The sequence below is a fragment of the Macrobrachium rosenbergii genome, chromosome 51 (assembly GCF_040412425.1).
Source record: "Macrobrachium rosenbergii isolate ZJJX-2024 chromosome 51, ASM4041242v1, whole genome shotgun sequence".
Taxonomy (NCBI): domain Eukaryota; kingdom Metazoa; phylum Arthropoda; class Malacostraca; order Decapoda; family Palaemonidae; genus Macrobrachium; species Macrobrachium rosenbergii.
The window spans coordinates 25,915,978-25,938,204 of NC_089791.1; the positions used below are offsets into that span (position 1 = coordinate 25,915,978).

A 22,227-nucleotide genomic window follows, 5' to 3' on the forward strand; every position below is an offset into this window, starting at 1 on the left:
TTTCAATAGATTATTCTATATCCATTATTATCTGAATCTGTAAAACAAATATAGTTCCTCTGGGATGTTTATAATCTAGGAGATTTTACTTATCTGTCTAGTCCAAAACATTTCAGATTGTCAATGATAGGAGTTCTTTATACCTGCTGCAAAGTAATAAAGATATATCAAACATGTTTTACAGTCATTCGAGTAAAAAAGTACAAGACTTGAAAAGGAGACGGATCTAGGACAGGAAAGCGCACCATGTGGGTCGTGCTTTACATATGTAAACAAACAGGAAAAGCAAGGTACGAATAGTTGTTCTGACAGCGAATAAAATGGGCGTGGGTGTTGTGTGGTGGATTTACCTCCTTGCTGAACTGGCATTACCTCACCAGGAACCAGTGAGGCAACGTAAATCAATTTATTATTATCTTTACACTTCAGTGTTTATTTTATTGTTTTTAATTAAAATGCTTAACTTTGTGCAGCTATGACGTAACAACCACTCAAATCGAATTGCCTTATTATATTTTTAAACGCCGAAATGATGCCTAAAAACGTGAACATAAAATTGGTCACACGAATATAGTATAGTATACTAAATTCCGCAAGTGTCTTTTTCTTCGACTGATTATACAGCCAATATAACAGTAAATTCTAAAAAAATTTGAGGAAATTTGGGGCATTTGACAGTCAAACGTCTCACAGACAAAATGACTCAGCAGTCATCACGAACAGAATGCGATTCACTATAAAATAGCTTTCAGGAACCTATGCGTCATAGGGGTATGAATATTCCTCAGGCGGCACAGGCCAGCCTTACATCTTACTGGGGCGTTAACGCGTCTCGGCCGAGAGGCTGACCTGGTATTTCCAGAATTTTCTGGCTACTTTCCTTTTTATGCACGGAGTACCTCCAGGGCGAGATGTTATTCTCGGTGTTTTGTAGAATTAGGTAATAGCTAGATGTTTCTTTTAATCTTTAAATACATTCAAAACATCCAAGAGATAAAACTTGCCGTAAATTAACTACACCTTGATTCAGCATAGAATTTAGAATGATTTATGCAATTAAAACTTTCTAAATAGGACTTTATTATTAATGTTTTAAGCGCATTTTTTCATTAATTAATTCCTGGACTTAATAACCAATAACAAGCACTATCTTCTCGAATATCAGCCAAATTATAAACTCAATACCGATCGAAAAATATGAAACTGTAAATAATAGTGATCAAGGGTGCGTTATTTGTTGGTAAGAATGAGGCAATAGAAGGAAGTGGAACAAGTCGGATCGGGTGATAGATAATATAATTAACAGCATAGACGATGGAAGACATGGTGGTCTATAGTCGTGTTGGTAAAAAGGAGTAGATCTTATCTGTGACGAGAGAATAAGGAAACAAGTTATTCATAGACTCAATGAGGCCAGAGAGGCGGTGGGAACTGCACAAAAGTAGAAACTGAAGAGTATGTGACAATTCAAAAGTCAGAATGAATGATGGCCTAGTTATACATTCTTCTTTAATGAAGTGTGGCTGATGAATGTGTATGAAAAACAAGTTACATTGTTCTGAGAGTCTTTACGAAATACAAATTCAGCTGAAGTTTCTGCTTTTAAACATATGTAAAAACTTGTAGGATAAAAACGCTGAAATCAATGTTGCTGGTTTTGAAATGAAGTATGATCGAGTTGGGAGTCTTGCAGCAAGGGGTTTGAAAGTATAAAAATTATAGCAAACGTTATTCAGAACGATGGCTTCGTTATGCTACTTGATTAAATCAGGAATTTCCTAGATTGTTCGATTGTGAAACTCTTATAAACGAGTTTCATCTTTAAAAACTGACTCTAACATCACCCGCGAGATTACTTATACCTACACGTAAACATATCTTATGTGTGTCATTCTAGAATTTCATAAATTTCCTATCAGTCACATTTATTTCCAGTTATATGACTGCACCAAATGGAAATGGGCGTTCTAGTTTAGAGGTAAAATGGAAGTTCCTAAGATTTCAGGAAATCGAGATATTACGCTCTTACATTGATGTTATAATTGCATGCAAGGATTGTGCTGTATATACGCATCGTGCATAGCATGTGAGCATCACTGGTTAAAGCTACCTATTAATACCACTTCCTTTGCTTCGTCATGCTAGTAGGTTATCCTGTCTCTTATGCAGCATTAAACGCCTTAGTAATGCATAATGAATTATTTTTCCACTCATTTTGTTGGTTTTGAGTAGATGCTACTCTCCGTAAGACAAAATACGAGGTACTTTCGTGGTGGTGGAGTTACTTGTCATTGTCTGTGAATGCACTTCGTTTTATCGCCGTTCAGTATCTTTTTTTTTTTTCTCGTTCCTAACGTCTGTATTGATACTTTGCATTTACTAAACTAACCAAGTTTGAAAACGTTTTCAAAATGTCCATAAGTTCTCAAAATTACAGATTGTTTTGTTGCATAGCACAATTTCTACAATCGGTTCTTAACGGTCCATTTCATTCACACGAAATCCAATACCACAGTGGTCGGTGACATATAAATATAAGAAGCTCTCGCGGGAAAAGGTGACAAGGGAAAGAGCGTAGACCCTGAGCTTTCGTCTCTATTTCAAGACCTGATCACAGCCGTTTTCTTTCCTGCGAGAGCTTCTTATATTCACACGAAAGTTAGACCTCATTATATTGATTGTAACTCAGATGAAATATACTGCAGCTGAACATTTCCCTGACGGGCTGCGTTTGTTAGAAAAACGTTTTACCTGGTTGGTGCATGTTTCCTTATCAACACTGGAGATTTCTACTTTCCTAAAAACGGAGCGATAAAACCCAGAATCCCGGCAATCGAAGAACCACAGAGATACCTGAAACAAATCAAGACGTTAATTTTATCTATATACAGCGAATTCTTCTCATGCTTCTTTTTCTTTGGCTTAAATTTTAACTAATCTACAAAAAAAAGCAAAGCAAAACGCTGACAATAATAATTAATATTCCTACATCTATTCCTAAATCCATTCTTAGGTCTTATATCATTTATATTCTGAACCACTTTAATATTAGATTAGATGACCACACGTTTTAGGCATGTGATGATGCGTTTTTTCTATGATAACCCCATGCAACGGATAAGAAGTTAATAGATTAAAATGTTACTTGTTTGTCATCCTCTCTCTCTCTCTCTCTCTCTCTCTCTCTCTCTCTCTCTCTCTCTCTCTCTCTCGCTTGTGTATGTGAGAAACAGCACGTGCACATTTATATCAACACTCAAGCGCTTAGGGGATTGAAGGAAGGTCAGTGTACAGTGAATACCCTAAATAAAACTGCGCCGTTGAATAATACATCGTAATATACGAACATGATGGTTTTCCCAGTCACAACAGAGCATGAAACAAAATAAAACAAACTGAAAGGAAAGAATTCAATAACTCTTACCAAGGGCAACCACAAGCCTCGAAGCGGTAGCATTGGGGGGCATTCGGTGGGGGAGGCAGACAGGTTACTCTGAAGCATTTCGTCCGCATGATCTTGCATCTGGTTCGGAATAAAAAATATTAATATGTAATAATGTTCATTAAATATTCACTATTATCCCAGTAGATTGCATTATTTGTAAAGATGAAAATATAAGCTTTTGAGCGCCTGAACGTTTTCCTCATCAGTGTTTACGCTAAAATGCTTTTTAGCGTAAACGCTGAGAAAGTCTTTGTTTTTTATGTTTATGTTTAAAACAATCCATTGAGATAATTGTGGATTTTTAATTTACAATTTAATCAAGACACTGTGAATTTCCTAGCAGTAGCAACAACAACAACAACAGCAATAATAATAATAATAATAATAATAATAATAATAATAATAATAATAATAATAATAATAATAATAATAATAATAGGATAATAGTGAATTTATAATATTTTCTTATAAAGGCTCAATGTTGGTCAGCAACTGGCCAATATTCATATTAAAAAGGATAATAATAAGTCTTTAATGAAATAAGTAAAAAGTAATCTCAGTTTGAAACCACTGAGATGATTAACAGCTATTAGGGCTGAAGGATTAGATTTATTTTACGCTGGCTAAGAACCAATTTTTACCTAGCAACAGGACCTACGGCTTATTTGGAATCCGAACCACATTATAGCGAGAAATGAATTTCAGGCTCACCAGAAATAAATTCCTCTTATTCTTCATTGGTCGGCCGGAGATTCGAACTCGCGGCCAGCAGAGTGCTAGGTGAGAACGGAACCCACTCGCCCAACGAGGAACTTGAAATAGTAGTAATAATGATAATAATATGCTTCCTTTCTATATTATTATGAAAATAGTAGTAATAATGATAATAATATAGGAAGGAAGTATACCCTCACTCAAGCATGTCCTGTTAAAAAGGGTGTAGCCATTTTTTTAACAGAATAATAATAATAATAATAATAATAATAATAATAATAATTTGAGAGTATTCTACTCTATATTGTGAGAGCGCGTTCACACACACACGCACACGCGCGGGCACGCACATAGCCGTATCCAGCAAGGGACAGAAATAATACGAAGCTGATAAAATCGTAATTAAAAGTCAGGTGTTCTTAGTGATGCCTAATCAAGACAGCCACTTATCACGATTAAACAGAGAGCTGAAGAGATTGAAATCAGTGTAAAAATAAGTTTTTTTATCAATACATGGGAATCCTCCGTGAATTCCGCAATACAATAATTTTCTTCAAGGATTTTGTTAAACCCACTCTCTTTTTTTCTGTAGTTTCATTTTTAAATAAGAGCTGGGCTGGATAAAGACGTTAGGTTGCCGAGCCCATCGGCCTCTGAGTGGCAAAATGACAGACAAATAAATGTATGAATATTATTAAAATGAATTCAGTGCACTGATTTCAGTAAAACCTCTAAGTTTCAAAGCATTTTATGGAGTGGAGCATGATTCGATAATGCTTTTTCTTGAGAGAGAGAGAGAGAGAGAGAGAGAGAGAGAGAGAGAGAGAGAGAGAGAGAGAGAGAGAGAGAGAGAGAGAGAGCGTTGTCCCTGTACGAGAATTGTGAAAATGTATGAGAATTGTGATTCATAATTCAATAATGCTTTTTCTTGAGAGAGAGAGAGAGAGAGAGAGAGAGAGAGAGAGAGAGAGAGAGAGAGAGAGAGAAAAGAGAGAGAGAGATTAATGCTTTTCTTGAGAGAGAGAGAGAGAGAGAGAGAGAGAGAGAGAGAGAGAGAGAGAACTCACATGCAGCATTGTCCCTATACGAGAGTTATGAGAATGAATGAGAATTGTGAGTCATAATTCGATAATACTTTTTCTTGAGAGAGAGAGAGAGAGAGAGAGAGAGAGAGAGAGAGAGAGAGAGAGAGAGAGAGAGAGAGAGAGAGAGAGCAACTCACATGCAGCATTGTCCCTGGTTATCCATCCAGTAGAGAGGCAAGCCGTCAGTAAATAGGTTGCAGCTCTCTCCATCCAATGGAAAGGACTGCGACGATGCCCCTGTAAGAAAGTTAAACTGGTTTTAATATCAGTATCTCTGAGAGAGAGAGAGAGAGAGAGAGAGAGAGAGAGAGAGAGAGAGAGAGAGAGAGAGAGAGAGAGAGAGAGAGAGAGAGAGAGTTACTCACGCAGTCAGGGTTTCTTTTAAATGACACATGAAAAAATATTTGCCAAAACTGGACCCAAAGGAGAATCGATGGCAACCTCGTCGATCTGTTTATAATGCACATCAAGTACAAGTTATAAGTCTAAAAGTTTTTTCGAAACCATTTTTATCAAAGCCCTGATAAACAAAACTCAGTGCAATATCAAATACAAGATCCGCGCCCAGAACAGTTAAGTTTAAAAGTTTTTTTCAAAATCATTTCTATCAAAGCCTTGATAGATAAAACAAGGTACATGAAAAAAGATCTTATCTAAAAACAATCTGAATAGTTGCCTAGAAAGACGCATTAATAAAATATAAAATGAAAGACAATATCAAATACAAAATCTGTGCCCAACGCAGCTAAGTCTAAACATTTTTTCAAAATAATTCCTGTCCAAGCTTTGAGAGATAGAACTGGGTCTATAAACAAGATCTTGTCTAAAACAATTTGAATCGTTGCCCAGAACGATGCATTAATAAAATGGCAGACAATATCAAATATAAAATCTGCCCCCCCCCACCATAGCTATAAGCCTAAAAGTTTATAAAATCATTTCTATCAAAGCCTTGGTAGATAAAACTAGGTCAGTGAAACGAGACCTTATCTAAAAACAATCTGAAGCTTTGCCTAGAACGACACATTAATAATAGATGAGACAACATCAGGGTAACATCATTTACAGATCATGGCTCTCTAGATGACAACATCTCTGGAAACCCCGTGTTCCAGAAACATCTCTGTAACTACAGTCATGTATCTCGTATAAGAGATATCCATCTCTATAGTCATGTCTCATATATAAGAAATATATGTAACTACAGTCGTGTGTCTCGTAAAATGCAACTTACAGTGGAACAATGTGAGGAGCAGAAGAAAGTTGGTCTTTTTCATCTTCTCCGTTGGCTCCGTATCAGTTCAACTGGAATAAAAGACAGGAATAATTGACTAAAAATTCTTCTCAAAGGGACATCCAGAGCTGTAAGCTTCGACACATCTGCTATACTCAAACATGTATCACTCACATTTACTCTCTTGCACACACCGACACGCTTAAATTTTCCCATTTGAAAAGAGTGAAGACGTATTTTTCTGTATAATAAGCACACGCACTCCAGGGCATACTCAATATATATATGTATGTATGTATATATATATATATATATATATATATATATATATATATATATATATATATATATATATATATATATATATCATCAGTGATACCGTCATCATCTGGATTCGTCAAAATCATAAAAATAATGAATCTTTAAAATAATTCTCAGATTAAAAACTAATGATAAGTAAAGATTACAAAACTGAAAAAAAATTTTCGGGTCTAAGTTCGCCGTCTTTGGTTCACCTCAGGTTCACCACTAAGTCCACTCCCGTGGTTCACTCTTTGCCACCCTATGCTAAAATAAAGAGATTTAACGCTCCTTGGTATTTATATACCAGAGAGGTCTTATGAAACGGTTTGATATCCTACTCATCGGTTCATTTCTGTCCCGGGTTTTGGGACAATATAATTATACATTTCGCTCCGAGAGGAGAGCCATAATTCTTTTGTATTCCACTTCATGACATCTCTCTCTCTCTCTCTCTCTCTCTCTCTCTCTCTCTCTCTCTCTCTCTCTCTCTCTCTCTCAAGGTGTTAATAACCTCAGATCTGATGTCTTGATCTTTTTGTAATTCTTTCAGAGAGAGAGAGAGAGAGAGAGAGAGAGAGAGAGAGAGAGAGAGAGAGAGACAGAGACAGAGACAATTCAACTCTTAGTTCATGCTTATCACGGTTGGGTAGAAATGCATTTTTAGCATCAGCATCACAGTCGTTAATAGGTCTAGCTGAGGTTTGCTATGGCCACTTAACACTTTTCGCTCTATATTTTATTATAACTCCGAGCATTTCTTCTGTCATTCTTTAAATGCAATTTCCAAAGTAAGCCAGTAAGTCTACTATCGAACAGGACTGATAAGGTCTGATGGGAAATGCAACTCATTCTCTGGATAAGAAAGCATTATTTTCTACTCTACTCTGAGAAAACGTAATCCCAGAAATTGCCACACCTGTGAGCCCTTGCAACTTTTGCTTATCCTCTACCTTGACAGTGTTTGTTTACGTGATCTAAAGGACAGACTAAATGCATATCAGCATTATCTTATCGATGAAGAGATAATGTTTTCGGACATTTAGTTTATTAGTGAACTAGCCCCACACCTGGCACTCTCAGAAGAGTTTTTGCGGCATTCGGAGTGGAAACCTGAGCTTTGCGTGCGATTCAAAGTTTTGCTGGATCTCTGGTATGTGAGTAGCTAAACTTTGTTGCTTCTCTTCGCTAGGCCTATGCAAATTGAAATACTGAAATGCAGTAGGGTTAAGTATCATTGTATTTGATAATTGAATATTGTGGTGTGACTGCATGCATTTGGCGACGAGGAAAATTCATAAAAAGAGATGGGAAATAACAATAGCATCTGGTGTAGCTGCACATTTAGCATATCCACCTACCGAACCCCACGCAGCCTAACCTAACGGCACTCACTACTCTATCCTCCATTACCTGACCTACAGTGCTTCACGTAATTGAGCATAAAACGTTCTGCTCTTATCAAACATGCTTTACCCTTACTTAGACTACTCTACACTTACCAAACCTAACCTGTTATACCCCAGACCCACCAGAATGTTCGCAAAACCTGATATTTCTATGGAGATCAAATTTCATACCATCTGTTGTTGCAGTTCTATCATACTTTCAGAAAGACCAATATCAAGCAAGTTAATCCATTAATTTCTATGACGATAATATTATTATGCTAAGTGAAAAAAGGCAAAGTTAATTCCTCTATGATTAATGGGAACATTTTTGGTGTGACGGTGGTGTCCACATTGTGCCTCACACGTCGTGATTTAAGCGTTAATTAGGATCATCTGCATCATTCCTCTGGTTTCAGCTGAACTGTTTTCTGTCTTTTAATTTTCATTCATATCCTTTACAACATTGCTGTCCAACACCTCACACTCTGTCTTGCCCTGTGAGAATCTAAGAACGTGAATCACGTGACTCAGTGATCTCGTTCAACTAATGCGTATTAATAATTCACCCAAAACTAACCTGTGATCTAGATAGTTTGATCAAGAAGTGATTTTACAACACAATTATCGACTACAATAAAAACTAGCAAAAAAATAAGGTTTTCTGTTCAGCCGCTACAGCGTATAATCAAGGCCACCGAAAATAGATCTATCTGTCGGTGGTCTCGGTATAATGCTGTATGACCCGCGGCCCACGGAACTTTAATCACGACCCGGTGGTGGCCTAGCGTATATAGTTGCCAGAAACACAATTATGGCTAACTTTAACCTTAAATTATCTAAAAATTACCGAGGCTGGAGGGCTGCAATTTGGTATATTTGATGATTGAAGGGTGGATGATCAAGAACCAATTTGCAGCCCTCTAGCCTCAGTAGTTTTTAGATCTGAGGGCGGACAGAAAAAAGTGCTGATGGACAGACAAAGCCGGCACAATAGTTTTCTTTTACAGAAAGCTAACTTGGTTGAGAATTTATCATGAGCTAGAGGGTAGGGGTGGGCCTAAACCCTAAATTCAGTCGAAGGCAATGAATCATCTTTGCGTTATATGTCTTACCTTTCCTTCATTTCTGCAGAATATATAAAACAGATCTAATTAAGTGTTGTCCTTTTGGCTTCCTATGTCTATGGAGATGTTAATAGTAATGTGTCATGCTTGTCTTCCTGTTCGTAGGAGACCATTACGCTATTTGGGTGTCTGAAGCTTCCTTTAAACAGCTTCTTGTTGTGATTTCAGTTTCTCCAACATAGGGTTAGATTTATGAAAATCTGCATACCAAAAGTCTTTTATTTTCATCCTCTTTCCTGCTTATACTGTAGCATACTCTTCCTTGGATGTTGATATAGGCCTTGTCATAGTCTCATGGAAGGCTGTTAAGACACCGTGAATGCTGCGTCGTATTCCCTCAGCTTTTCTGACACTGTTCTTATCTTTAGGCGATTTATTTCTGTTATTTCGCCTTATTATTTTTCTCAGTCTCTCTTTCCTTAATTTTTCTTTTTACAAAATATGGGCATACCATTCTGCGGGACAATAGTTAGGATGTTATATCTCTTCAGGTTTGTTCCACTACAGCGTGTGGTCGAGCTGAACAATAATAATACAATAATAATATTTTTCTGCTGTTTATCTCATGAGAACCATTACTGCTATAGTAAGCTTACGCAACCGAAGTAAATGCCTGCTCTACTTGCTTTCTTTTGGTTGATTGAATATAGAATTTAGACTAAAGGCCAAGTCCTGGGACCTATGAGGTCACTCAGCGCTGAAACGGAAATTGACAGTAAAAGTTTGAAAGGCGTGACAGGAAGAAAGCCTCGCAGTTGCACTATGAATCAATTGTTAGGAGAGGGTGGAAAGATGGAAGAAAGAGGATATGAAAGGAGGTACAGTAAAAGGAATGAAAGGGGTTGCAGCCAGTGGCGTAGCTGGCATTCCATCAGTGGGGAGGCCTAGGTGGGGCCAAGATATTTTTTGGGGGGTCAAAGGAAATTACTATTCTCGAATGCATATATCCATGGGAATTAGTAATTAGTAAACCTCTATTTCAAATTATAGAGCTCAATTTTCAATTAATTTTCAACACTTACCATCCAAACGTATCAGATACTGTAATAAGGGATAAAGTTTAACTACTGAGGGAATTTCAACTCGGGGGCCGGTAGGGGGTTGCCAAAGCGTCTGACTGGGTGGGCCCGGCGACCCCCAGGGGCCCCCCATAGCGACGCCACTGGTTGCAGCTAGGGTCCGAAGGCCCGCTGCAAAATTTACTTCCGTTTATAAGCCCAGGAATACATCAATCGATAAGCTTACCGACGCCCGCCAAGGGGTTACAGAATATTTGGCAGCAAATGTGTAATGTCTTAGTTTCTGTCCTATCATGCGCGACCTTGCGAGATATCGTTTATCTCTTATCTCTATGGTGTGCCCATGAATCGAATTCTCTTCCTCTGTGGGTTTCTCCCTGTACTACAGCTTGTACAAAAATGACTCATGCAATTAAACCCAATCTGGCAACTGGCAACTGCAGAGATAAGCATGGCGGTGTCGGACGGGAAAATAAAATGCCTATTAGTTTATTACAGCACATACATTAGCATTCGGTTCCACAATGGTACTACAGCAAGTACCAAGGAACACGGATTACTCATCAGTACTATTTCTACGTGAAGTTCCAACACAAGACATCTCACTAGACGCATATAACATCTGGAAACCAGTTCGTCATTGTATAAATAAGATTCAGGTAATGATGAATCATTGCATCTGAAGCAGAGTGGAACTTTAATTTATTTACTCTTTTTTTTTAGCAGTGGGACATTTTGGAGTACTGTTAGGGGGGAGGGAGGGGGAAGCGGGTGGAGGACTGGAGAGGATCGGTTACTGGTGGATGGCTGCTCTAACGGCCTAGCTCCAAGCAAGGTTTCCGCGTTAGGTATGGCTATGAGCGTTAAGTGAAAGGAGGAATGAATGATTAAATGAATTTCAGCTAAATAAAGCTCAAATGGCTAATAAACAAATTCACCGAAGGTGAAAATTATCAATAAACAAACGTTATCAAAGGAAATTAACAGAAAGAATGACGTTTGGCAAACTATTCTCTGGACTAAACTAGACCCATACGTCTGTCATATCTTTAACGCTAGAAGTGACAACAGTTCACTAGTGTATTTAAGGTCGCATTCTTTGAGATTATTATATTATTATTTTTTTTTTTACTTGATACCATGTTCATGCTCACAAACTACAGTGCGTTGACACTGAGAACGAGACAAGGCATCTATTACGAAGTCAAGATTTTATCGATTATGCTGTATAAAAATGTATATTGACAAATTTTCTTTATTTGGACCTTTCCCTGAAAAAAGCAGGACGCCTTACCTTGAAAACTAACCACAGAATTTTCTTGAAAATATACTTATTATGTTTCCCACACCCAAATTACTGATTACGTTTTAACTTAATCTAACCTAACCCAATCTAACCTGACCTAAACTAACCTAGGGGCATGGCAAAAAAAAAAAAAAAAAAAAAACCGGGGCCGGTGCAATACTAGCATACATCTCAAGAATTTGCAGCCCGCCTGTCTGTCGTACTGGTTAGCCAGAAATTAAACCAAATAATCTATTAAGAAAAACATTAGTTTTTGTTTTATATCCTAATAGATTCCACCTTTCTTTGCAGTAATTCTTGATCAATTTTGAGGTTGGGTACAAAAATAAATACAATTAGAATCTCAAAAGTTCAAGCGAAGATGCCAAACATTACAACTCTATAACATTTCACCTTGTATTTTACTAATTTATTTATATTTGCATCTGTTTACTTATTAGTTGATTAATTCATATTTTTTTCTTTTCTATTACCTGATCTCTCCTCTCTGTATTTCCTATTATCTTCTGCAACTTCTTCCAAAATGGACACCATATTCTTTGGAAGCTTGAATTTCAAGTCAATGGCCTCTGTAAGCCTGTTCCATATGAACAGGGTTTATCTTCTGAATAATAATAATAATAATAATAATAATAATAATAATATAATAATAATAATAATAATAAGGAATAAAAGCAAATCAACAGATAGTAATTAACTAATAAACATAAATTAAAAAACAAGCGTATGAATAGACAAGAATCCATGTCCTTCAAAAGTTTCCTAAGAAACCAGCTGTCATTTCGCCTGATTTTGTCTCTCGCGTTATCTACTACGCTTATCGCTTTCGACAAAACTGTAATCTGGAAGCTACATTCTCATTTGTAAACTATCTAAATCTGGTAATCAATGTTAAACCCGAAAATGTTTCAAGATCCTGAGATAACGAGACCTCTGAACAATGACTGGAAATTAATGACGCAACGGTTGATGTAGTAATGGTTGTAATAATGTTATAAATCACTATACAACCTGTAATGATGCCCATATTTGCTTGTCGAAGATTGGATATAGATTTGATATTGCTGAGATATTCTCTCTCTCTCTCTCTCTCTCTCTCTCTCTCTCTCTCTCTCTCTCTCTCTCTCATAAATGAGAAGGTTCTGTTTTTAGTGTTCTCTGAAATATTTTTTGGGGATTTACTTATTATTGTTGTTTGCACGACAGTCGTAGGTGGCTTCAGTCATTACGTGTATCTATATCTATCTCTCTATCGGCGTCAATAATCTAGGTGTGGTGACGCCAGTTTTAGTAGCTTTATCAGTCTATCTATCTATCTATACACACACACACATATATATATATATATATATATATATATATATATATATATATATATATATATATATATATATATATATATATATATACACGGGAATGTAATCGACATTCCCATGATTGCTCAACCCACTACTCCCACACGCATGAATATTCGTAGTCACGTGCTCGGCCAATAGATGGCGCACGCGCGCTCCCTACTCGCTACCAGCCTACCACCTCGATCCAGTTACCCTCAAATCTCTAATGAGGAGCCGAACGCATGTCAGCGAATTCACTTTCATTATGAATCTCCAGCCATTATGAATTACGATTACAGCATCCTGCCTTTCAGGAACCATTTCTCGCCCGTGGTCAGTGGATACAGGCGCGTCTGGGATACAGTGCTGAAACGGAGCTTTTGGATTAGTGGCGGGACTGACTTCTTTCGCACTTTGGAAAGAAGAAGAGGAGTTGTACACAACAAAAGGGAAGATGCTGCTTTTCGATAGTATTCCGGCGAGTATCAGGGTAAGATAAATGAATAAAATCGTTTTGTGTAGTGGTGAGTGTAATTGAGAGAGGCGATAGAGGAAACTGAGAAAAAAAATTCTAGCATGTCATGTGAATATTTTGCTGGTAAACATGGTCGGATTTTGTGTTGGTATATATATATATATATATATATATATATATATATATATATATATATATATATATATATATATATATATATATATATATATATATATATATATATATATATATATATATATATATATATATATATATATATATATATATTCTTCTTTTTGTCCTTGGTTAGGTAAAGACTTAAGGTCGTCCATTTAATGACATCTTTATATAAATGTATATATTTAATTTACATGCATATATATATATACATACATACATAGTTGTGGGTGTAAGTGTACATATATATGTCACAAGTATGTATGTAAGTGTTGTGAGTTCTTTATATATATATATATATATATATATATATATATACATATAATATATATATATATACATATAATATATATATATACATTATACATATGTATATTTTATATATATATAATATATATATATAAGTACTCACACACACTTACATACTTGTGACATACATATATATATACACATACACCCACATATGTATACATGTATGTATGTATGTCATTAAATGAACAATCTGTAGACTTTACTTAGCCCGGGGCCAAGGAAGGACGGAAGGCTAAGTATAGGGTTCAGGGAATACGGAACCAGGAAGAGATTTCCAAAATTTGCTGCAGCGATTGACCCTATCTCAAGGACCACTCAGCCACGATTGCTTATCGGAGGGCGTTGCTTAGTCAATCAAACCGGACAAAGAAATGGAACTGGCGCCTAGTCTGATCAAGGCTCTTTAGATTACGCCTTCGGTTACGGAGTCAAAAAATGTTATTGATGTTTTCTTAATCTACTCAGAGTCTTACGTTTCTTAAGTAGTCTGTTCAACTGGTTTCTGTAGGGTTTTCTTTCTCGACTGATATTTTTTTATATATATTTTTAGAGACAAACGTAGTGTATCACGACATCTGATTAAGCTTCATTCTATATGTATGTATGTATATATATGTATATATATATATAAGTATGTATATATATATGTATATATATATATATATATTATATGTGTATATATAATACATACATATAAATATATATGTATATAAATACGTTGGGTGTGTGTATATAATACATACATATAAATATATATGTATATAAATACATTGGGTGTGTGTATATAATACATATATATATATATATATATATATATATATATATATATATATATATATATGCCTTGTCATTTGCCTAAAACTGAAAGTTTCACACTTTTTCGAGACACTTTACACCCATGGAAAGGCCGACGGAATGGCAATTTGAAATGCTCTCAATGTATACAAGCCATTTCATAAAAAATTTTAATTCTTCATGTAAACTACATATTCGAAGACATGACCTTCTCTTAATAAAACTTATTAATTTTTTACATAATTCAAAATGTAAAAAAAAAAGTAAAATATAAGCTGAAGTTTCTTCGGCGCAATCGAGTTTTCTGTACAGCGTATAATGAAGTGTGAGCCGCTGCCCATGACACTTTCAGCCAAGGCCTGGTGGAGGCCTGTCCTATAGCGTTACCAGAAACACGATCATGGCTAACTTTAACCTTAAATAAAATAAAAACTACTGGGGCTAGAAGGCTGCAATTTGGTCTGTTTGATGACTGGAGGGTGGATGATCAACATACCAATTTGCAGCCCTCTAGCCTCAGTAGTTTTTAAGATCTGAGGGCGGACAGAAAAAGTTCGGACGGACGGACAAAGCCATCTCAATGTTTTCCTTTACAGAAAACTGAAAAAGAACACTGAAATTTAGGTGTACCACTATCCCAAGAAACCTGTGTATTTTTGAATGCGGTACTAAAGGAAGTTTGTGAACACTGCACAAACGCATGAACATGGTTCCTGTATGGTTTGATATATTCTGATTAATGAACGAAAATAAGTCAAAGGTATGCCCTTTTTCATAAGCGCATAATTTTGATAAGTTTGTTGTGGTATCAGATAATAAAAGGAAGTAAAGAAGTAATGTTATATATATATATATATATATATAATATATATATATATATATATATATATATATATATTATATATATATATATATATATATATTATATATATATATATATATATATATATATATATATATATATATATATATATGTGTATACACATACACACATATATGCAGTAACATATATATGTATATATATACATTACATAAAGTAAAACTTAATTAGACGCAGTGGTACTCTATGTATGTCACTAATATATATATATACATATATATATATATATACTGTATATATATATGTATATATATATATATATATGTATATATATATATATATATATATATATATATATACACCAGTGATACTCTATGTTTGTCTCTAAATATACATACATATATATATATATATATATATATATATATATATATATATATATATATATATAAATAAACAATCAGTCGAGAAAGGAAACCTTACAGAAATCAGAAGGCCTACTGGTTATTAACGTCAGAGTGACGGCAAGGCATAAATAAACATAACATTAGTGGACACCACTTATACAAATGACTGTGGTCAGTGACTTGCAACTCGCATTAGGAATATTGATAGCTTGCCTGTCTCGCCAGTAATCCGTTTCCCCTAAGGGAGGGTTTTATAGAGGAAGAAAGGCTACTGTCACTGAGACCTTTACCCTTTCAATAGATATTAATTTAAATATTTGGAAGAGTTACTGAACCGACTATAGAATTAAGGCCAAAGAAAAAGCACTGGGACCTATGAGGTCATTCAGCACTGAAACGGAAACTGACAGTAAAAGGTTTGAAAGGTTTAACAGGAGGAAAACCTCAAAGCAGTTGCACTATGAATCAATTGTTAGGAGGGGGTTGAAAGTCAGATGGAAGAAAGAGAATATGAAAGGAGGTACAGTAAAAGGAACGAAAGGGGTTGCAGCAGAGAACCTTAAGTAATGCCTACAGTGCACCGCATGAGGTGCACTGAGGGCACTATTCCCCCCCCCCCCTTGGGGTTTACCCTTTCAATTGTTCGAAGTTATAGATATTAAGTTAAATATCTGGGAAAGTTAGGTAACAACGACCAATTTTTTTTTTTCTCTCAGTTAAGATTTTATGAATATTATGGTTAGAGGAACATGGGACATGTGCATTTAACAGAACTATTTGAACGGAGAGAGAGAGAGAGAGAGAGAGAGAGAGAGAGAGAGAGAGAGAGAGAGAGAGGTTAAAGATATTTTAAATATTTGGAAGAGTTACGTAACAAACATCAATCATTTTGTTCATTGTAAAACATTTCTGAACATTATGAATAAAGGACCTTGGGACATGTGCATTTAACAGAACTATTCGAATTGAGAGAGAGAGAGAGAGAGAGAGTGAGAGAAGAGGGAGTATTGATGTCTTTCTTAAGCGGCCGCATTTTATGAATGTATCAAGAATTTTCTTTCTATATCTTTAATATTGTTTATGTCTAAATCATTATCATATTCAATAATACCAATGTTTTTGTGTTTTATTTTTTTTCATTATGGTTCTAAATGTAATTTATCGATTATACTATCTCTAACAAACAATTTAAATGTATTCGCATCAGAATGATTTGGTATTTACCACGTACATAATTTATTTACCAAGTACATAATTTATTTATCAAGTACATAATTTATTTATCAAGTACATAATTTATTTGGGAATGGGATTATATGAGCTTATTCTGGATATTGTAGTAAATCAACTTAGATGATAATTTGCAACTGACAAAAAATCGAAAGTTTTAAAAGTCCACGTAATCATGGTAAACATACTATATTATTTACTGTATGAATCATACATCCATCCATATAATATATATAAAATCTGTCTGTCTTTACCAACCTATCGACGTATGTTGCATTAATTTGCTGACTTGATTTAACTGATTTTATTACGTAAATATGGTAAATAAACGTTTTTATCTATTGTATGAATAATACATCCAGCCATACATTATACTGTATATGATATCTATCTATCTTTCTATCTATTTGCGAATTTGCATTAATTTGGAACTTTATTTCATTAATTTTACTTATGTAAACATGATAAATAAACTATATAATTTGTATGAATCATAACCCTGCTATACAATGTACTGTATATATTATCTATCTATCTATCTATCTATCTATCTATCTATCTATCTATCTATCTATCTATCTATCTATCTATCTACGAATTTGCTTTAATTGTGCTACCTGATTTCATTACAAAAATCGAAAGTTTTAAAAGTCCACCATCTATTGCACGAATCATACATCCATCCATGCACTATATCTATATATATATATATATATATATATATATATATATATATATATATATATATATATATATATTATATATATATGTATGTATCTATATATATGTTGTATATGTTATATATATATATATATATATATATATATTAATCTATCCATCTACGAATGTTGTATGAATTTTGTTAACCTGACTGAATAATATCATTTAATTATTTTCTTGCAGAGATGCATCCACTATTTCATCTTCACCATGGCAGCCATCATCGTCGCCGTAGGCCTACTGATCATGCAGAGGAAGAAAGGCAACGTAGGTGACTACATTGTCGTCACTGGGGGGGTGAGGAAATAGTTTTTTCCTTTTTCTGTTTTTTTTCTCTGTTTTCGTTGATTTTCAGTGAGATGATGATTGTTTGTGGAATGGAACGGAATGAGATGGGATGGAATGCAAAATTTTGGCTAAATGCCAAGCGCTGGGGCGTATGAAGTTTTTTCTTTATTTTTCTGTTGTTTTCGTTGAATTTCAGTCATGATTATTTATGGAATGGAATGGAATGGAATGGAATGGAATGGGATGGGATGGATGGAATGGAATGGGATGGATGGAATGGAATGGAATGGGATGGATGGAATGGAATGGAATGGAATGGAATGGAATGGAATGGAATGGGATGGGATGGAATGGAATGGAATACAAAATCTTGGCTAAATGCCAAGCGCTGGACCTTTGAGGTTTTTGCTGGAACCATGATTATTTATACTGGAGGTTCTTTATTTTTATTTTTCCATGTTTTCGTTGAATTTCACTCATGATTATTTATGGAATGAAATGGAATATAGAATTTAATTCAGAGTCCAAGCCCTGGGACATATAAGGTCATTCAGCGCTGAAACGGACATTGCGATTAAAAAGGTTTGAAATGTCTAACAGGAGGAAAACCTCACAGTTGCACTACGAAACAATTGTTAGAGAGGGTGGAAAGTCAGATGGAAGAAAGCGAATATGAATGGAGGTACAGTAAAAGGAATGAAAGGAGTTGCAGCTAAGTAATGCTTACAGTGCACAGCTTGAGGGGCACTGACGGCGCTATCTCCCTACGAGAATGATTATTTATCATTATTCTTCATTGCTGTTGTTCAAACTGCGCGTGCGCATTCATAATAAACAAGAATAAAAGGCTAATCATTTACTAAGTAAGGTTGCACAGAAAATGTTGCTTTTCATAGTGTTTTATGTACATACGGAGTTCATATCAATATTTTTTATTGTACTCATTTCGTATTCATCATGAATATGAATTATCAATTACATTTAGCCACTCATTTCAGAAAGTTCTTCCACACAGCCTTGATCTCTTTGCCATATAATTTGCATAAATAAGTGGGGTCTCTGTATATATTATATTATTATTATTTCAGTAAAAGTATACCTTAGTTTTACCAGACCACTGAGCTGATTCAGTAGATGAAACCTGTTGCACCTTTCAGACATTCTTACCGTCAATTCCCGTTTCAGCGCTGAATGACCTCGTACGTCCCAGCTCTTGGCCTTTGGCCTAAATTCTATATTCTATTCTGTAATAGATAAGACGTAATGAAAGAATAAAATAGACAACAAAAACGCGAAGTCACCCTCAAATAAAAAAAAACTGAAACAGCCCCATTTAGGATACCATCCTACTGACCTCATTTCTTTAATGTCCTCCAGTCCTTGTCCTCATGATCGGTATCCTACTGCTGTCGAAGGAATACCGCGGCAGGGGCTCTCCCTCACTGCCTTCGACACAGTCGCAGGGGTCGACGACGACGGCGGAGCACCAGCCGCCCCGGAACGATCCCCACCATCCTACAGGGATGCTTGGAGGGAATCCTACCTGGAGGATCAGGAGAAGAAGAAGGCTGAATTAGATCCTCCGCCACCCGCTTACAGGGAATCCTGGAGCAAAGGATTGTGGAAGAAGTATTTTCAGAGTGGGAGGTAAGGTCAATCCTACGGGTCACTGAATGAAATGCATGCTAAGGATACTATAGCCGCGGCCAACGAGTCTGGAGGTCTCGTTATCGTGGTCTGACAAGCTACTGGTCAACAGTGTATCTGATTTCTTAGCGGCAGGTTGCCAGAGCACGATAATGAAACCTTCTGATTAGTTGGGTGATGCTTTAGGATATTAATTCTTAATAATCAATTTTTCCAGTCTTTTTAAACGCAAAATTTATGTCATCACATTGTTAAAGTTCAGGCATATACATATAACTAAAGCACATATACATACAATATATATATATATATATATATATATATGTATATTTAATATATATATATATATATATATATATATATATATATATATATATATATATATTTAAATATATACATATATGTTTAAATATATATATATATATATATATATATATATATATATATATATACATACATACATACATACATACATACATACATACATAACACATACACACACATATATACATACATTCATACATTCATATGTGTTTGGCATTAAACTGCATGAGGAACATGTACCTGAATGAAAAAAAGACACTGCATGTTCCAGTGTGCAATGAATTGTAGAAACCAATGTTGATTTTTGATTCCTTTCCACAGAAACGGCTTCAACAACCACCTGTACGAACTGAACGCTTCAACCCTACCAAGTGACGTTGAGAACGCAACCTCCCTCCCCAAGCCGGACGATGTTTCCCAAGTTCTCTCATCCCTCCAAGAAAACGAGTGTTCGCCGCCCATAACCCCGTTCTAGTCCCGCCTGCCGGAGAGGGAGAGGGATCTCAGACTTCTGCAGCATCCTTGGAGAACACCGGCCCTGGTTTGGAAAGGAGGAGGGCATCCTTCGCAAGTACGTCTACCGCGCCTGAGAATTCGGAAAGAGTTCGGCAGCGTTCTTGCTCCGTTACTCAACTGTCGTCGATGTCTGAGAATGCGCCAAGTCAGGGACCTGAGCTTCCGACGGTCAGCAGAGGCGACGATGACGCGAGCGTAATAGAGCCGTCGCAGCTTGTTTACGTTTACGAAAGTGGTAGGCAATGGGTGGTAGACAACTGAGGAAGATGTCACAGAATGGTATAATCCATTTATGTAAAATGAGTCGCTAAGTGGACAGATGACGAAGTTCGAGCGCCAAGTGCCAGACGTACGAAACCTTAACCTGACACTGAACGGTTTCGTGAATGCTACCACCAAGGTTGACCTGCGTTAAACTCATACATGACTACGTCAGATGCAGTCCTATGCGTAAATTGAATGTATTCTTAAAAACAGATACAAGATTCAAACTTGGCGTCTGAGGATATCCTTTCAAAAATTGTCAGCTGGATTATGACCCAAGATAACTTATCCCAGAGGTGAATTTCGGGATAAGCTCATCAGTCAGAAGTCCTTCAGCTTCATTTCTGAAATTAAGATTCCTACTGGACGGGCATTTTGATGACCTTATGTTCTCAAGGTCTGGTGGAACGGGAAAGAGAAGGGTCAAGGGAAATTGGGCGTATCCCCACCCTGAAGGAACTTTATGCCTTTCACGGATAAGGTCATTAGAATATCTCTGCCTTGCTGTGATATCCACGCATGTGCCAATTGATTTGCTGGCATATTTATTCCTGCTGTTTATCCAAAGTTACAACCCTAAAAAAAAAAAAAAAGACAATATAAACTAAGGACCGAGGTTTTGAAGGGTAGGCCTATGGGCCTGGGAATGTCCCCGGCTCATGGAAGGCCTCTTGGTCGACTGCTTGAAAGAATGAATCAAAGTTCTCAGGCATCAAGCATAGGTTTCTGGGATAGCCTGTGGCCCGAAAGGCTTTGAAAAAAAGATATATTTAGAACTTCTGGTATCAATTCCTACAACTACATTATAATAATTACATCTATTAGTTATTTATCTCGTTTCCTATTGCAACCGGACACTCAGTATTTATGAGAGAATTTCTGTTAAAAGAAATTTCCTAAGATTGACGAAAGACTACGGATAAATAGTTTTAGTACTACCTTCACTTCCAGATACAGGTTTGAGAGAACTTTCATAACAAATGAAATTGTTTTAAGTGTAATAACTTGTCACTCACCTTTATATATATATTATATATATACTAATACCAAAGAGTGAATTGACAGAGCCAGTTACCAATTAATGCACGACGGAAAGCTTCCATTATTTACAAGAAATTATGAGGAGAACCCTGTAACACTACAGGATTCTGTTGCTGGTCATAAGCAACTGATTTATACACTTTTCTCCACCTGTTGATCTAGTGTCGCAACGCAGCATCTTTTTGGTAACGATATCGACCTATTAATAGAATCTATGTTCCTATAAGATAATGGCTAAAGTGACCAGGATATGTCA

The 22,227-nt window shown here is 35.8% G+C and overlaps 2 protein-coding genes across 4 annotated transcripts; one reads left to right on the forward strand and one right to left on the reverse strand.

The window, feature by feature from the left end:
• Nucleotides 1-77: 77 nt before the first annotated feature.
• Nucleotides 78-6,545, reverse strand: LOC136833231 (uncharacterized). The gene is made up of 4 exons (XM_067095106.1): nucleotides 6,479-6,545; nucleotides 5,382-5,481; nucleotides 3,425-3,523; nucleotides 78-2,853 (listed from the first exon to the last, which is right to left on the reverse strand). Exons 1-4 carry the CDS (start codon nucleotides 6,519-6,521, stop codon nucleotides 2,790-2,792), a joined length of 306 nt encoding a protein of 101 aa, XP_066951207.1. The 5' UTR covers nucleotides 6,522-6,545; the 3' UTR covers nucleotides 78-2,789.
• Nucleotides 6,546-7,820: 1,275 nt separating this feature from the next.
• LOC136833232 (uncharacterized) lies at nucleotides 7,821-21,760 on the forward strand. Of its 3 annotated transcripts, none has more exons than XM_067095107.1 (5): nucleotides 7,821-7,935; nucleotides 13,270-13,445; nucleotides 18,075-18,185; nucleotides 19,556-19,826; nucleotides 20,472-21,760. In XM_067095107.1, the coding sequence occupies exons 2-4, from the start codon at nucleotides 13,410-13,412 to the stop codon at nucleotides 19,754-19,756; spliced, it is 348 nt and encodes a 115-aa protein (XP_066951208.1). In that variant the 5' UTR covers nucleotides 7,821-7,935; nucleotides 13,270-13,409; the 3' UTR covers nucleotides 19,757-19,826; nucleotides 20,472-21,760. The 3 variants fall into 3 exon arrangements, with proteins under 3 accessions (XP_066951208.1, XP_066951209.1, XP_066951210.1); XM_067095108.1 differs by having other exon boundaries at nucleotides 7,848-7,939; XM_067095109.1 differs by having other exon boundaries at nucleotides 7,850-7,931.
• The last annotated feature ends 467 nt before the right edge of the window (nucleotides 21,761-22,227 follow it).

Coding starts and splice junctions, on each gene's coding strand:
- LOC136833231 (XM_067095106.1), bottom strand. CDS start 6,521: ATGAAAAAGACCAACTTTCTTCTGCTCCTCACATTGTTCCACT. Junction 3,524..5,381: donor AACCAGGGACAATGCTGCAT/GTGAGTTGCTCT, acceptor ATTCCGAACCAG/ATGCAAGATCATGCGGACGA. Junction 2,854..3,424: donor GAGGCTTGTGGTTGCCCTTG/GTAAGAGTTATT, acceptor GATTTGTTTCAG/GTATCTCTGTGGTTCTTCGA.
- LOC136833232 (XM_067095107.1), top strand. CDS start 13,410: ATGCTGCTTTTCGATAGTATTCCGGCGAGTATCAGG. Junction 13,446..18,074: donor GTATTCCGGCGAGTATCAGG/GTAAGATAAATG, acceptor ATTTTCTTGCAG/AGATGCATCCACTATTTCAT. Junction 18,186..19,555: donor ACTACATTGTCGTCACTGGG/GGGGTGAGGAAA, acceptor TAATGTCCTCCA/GTCCTTGTCCTCATGATCGG.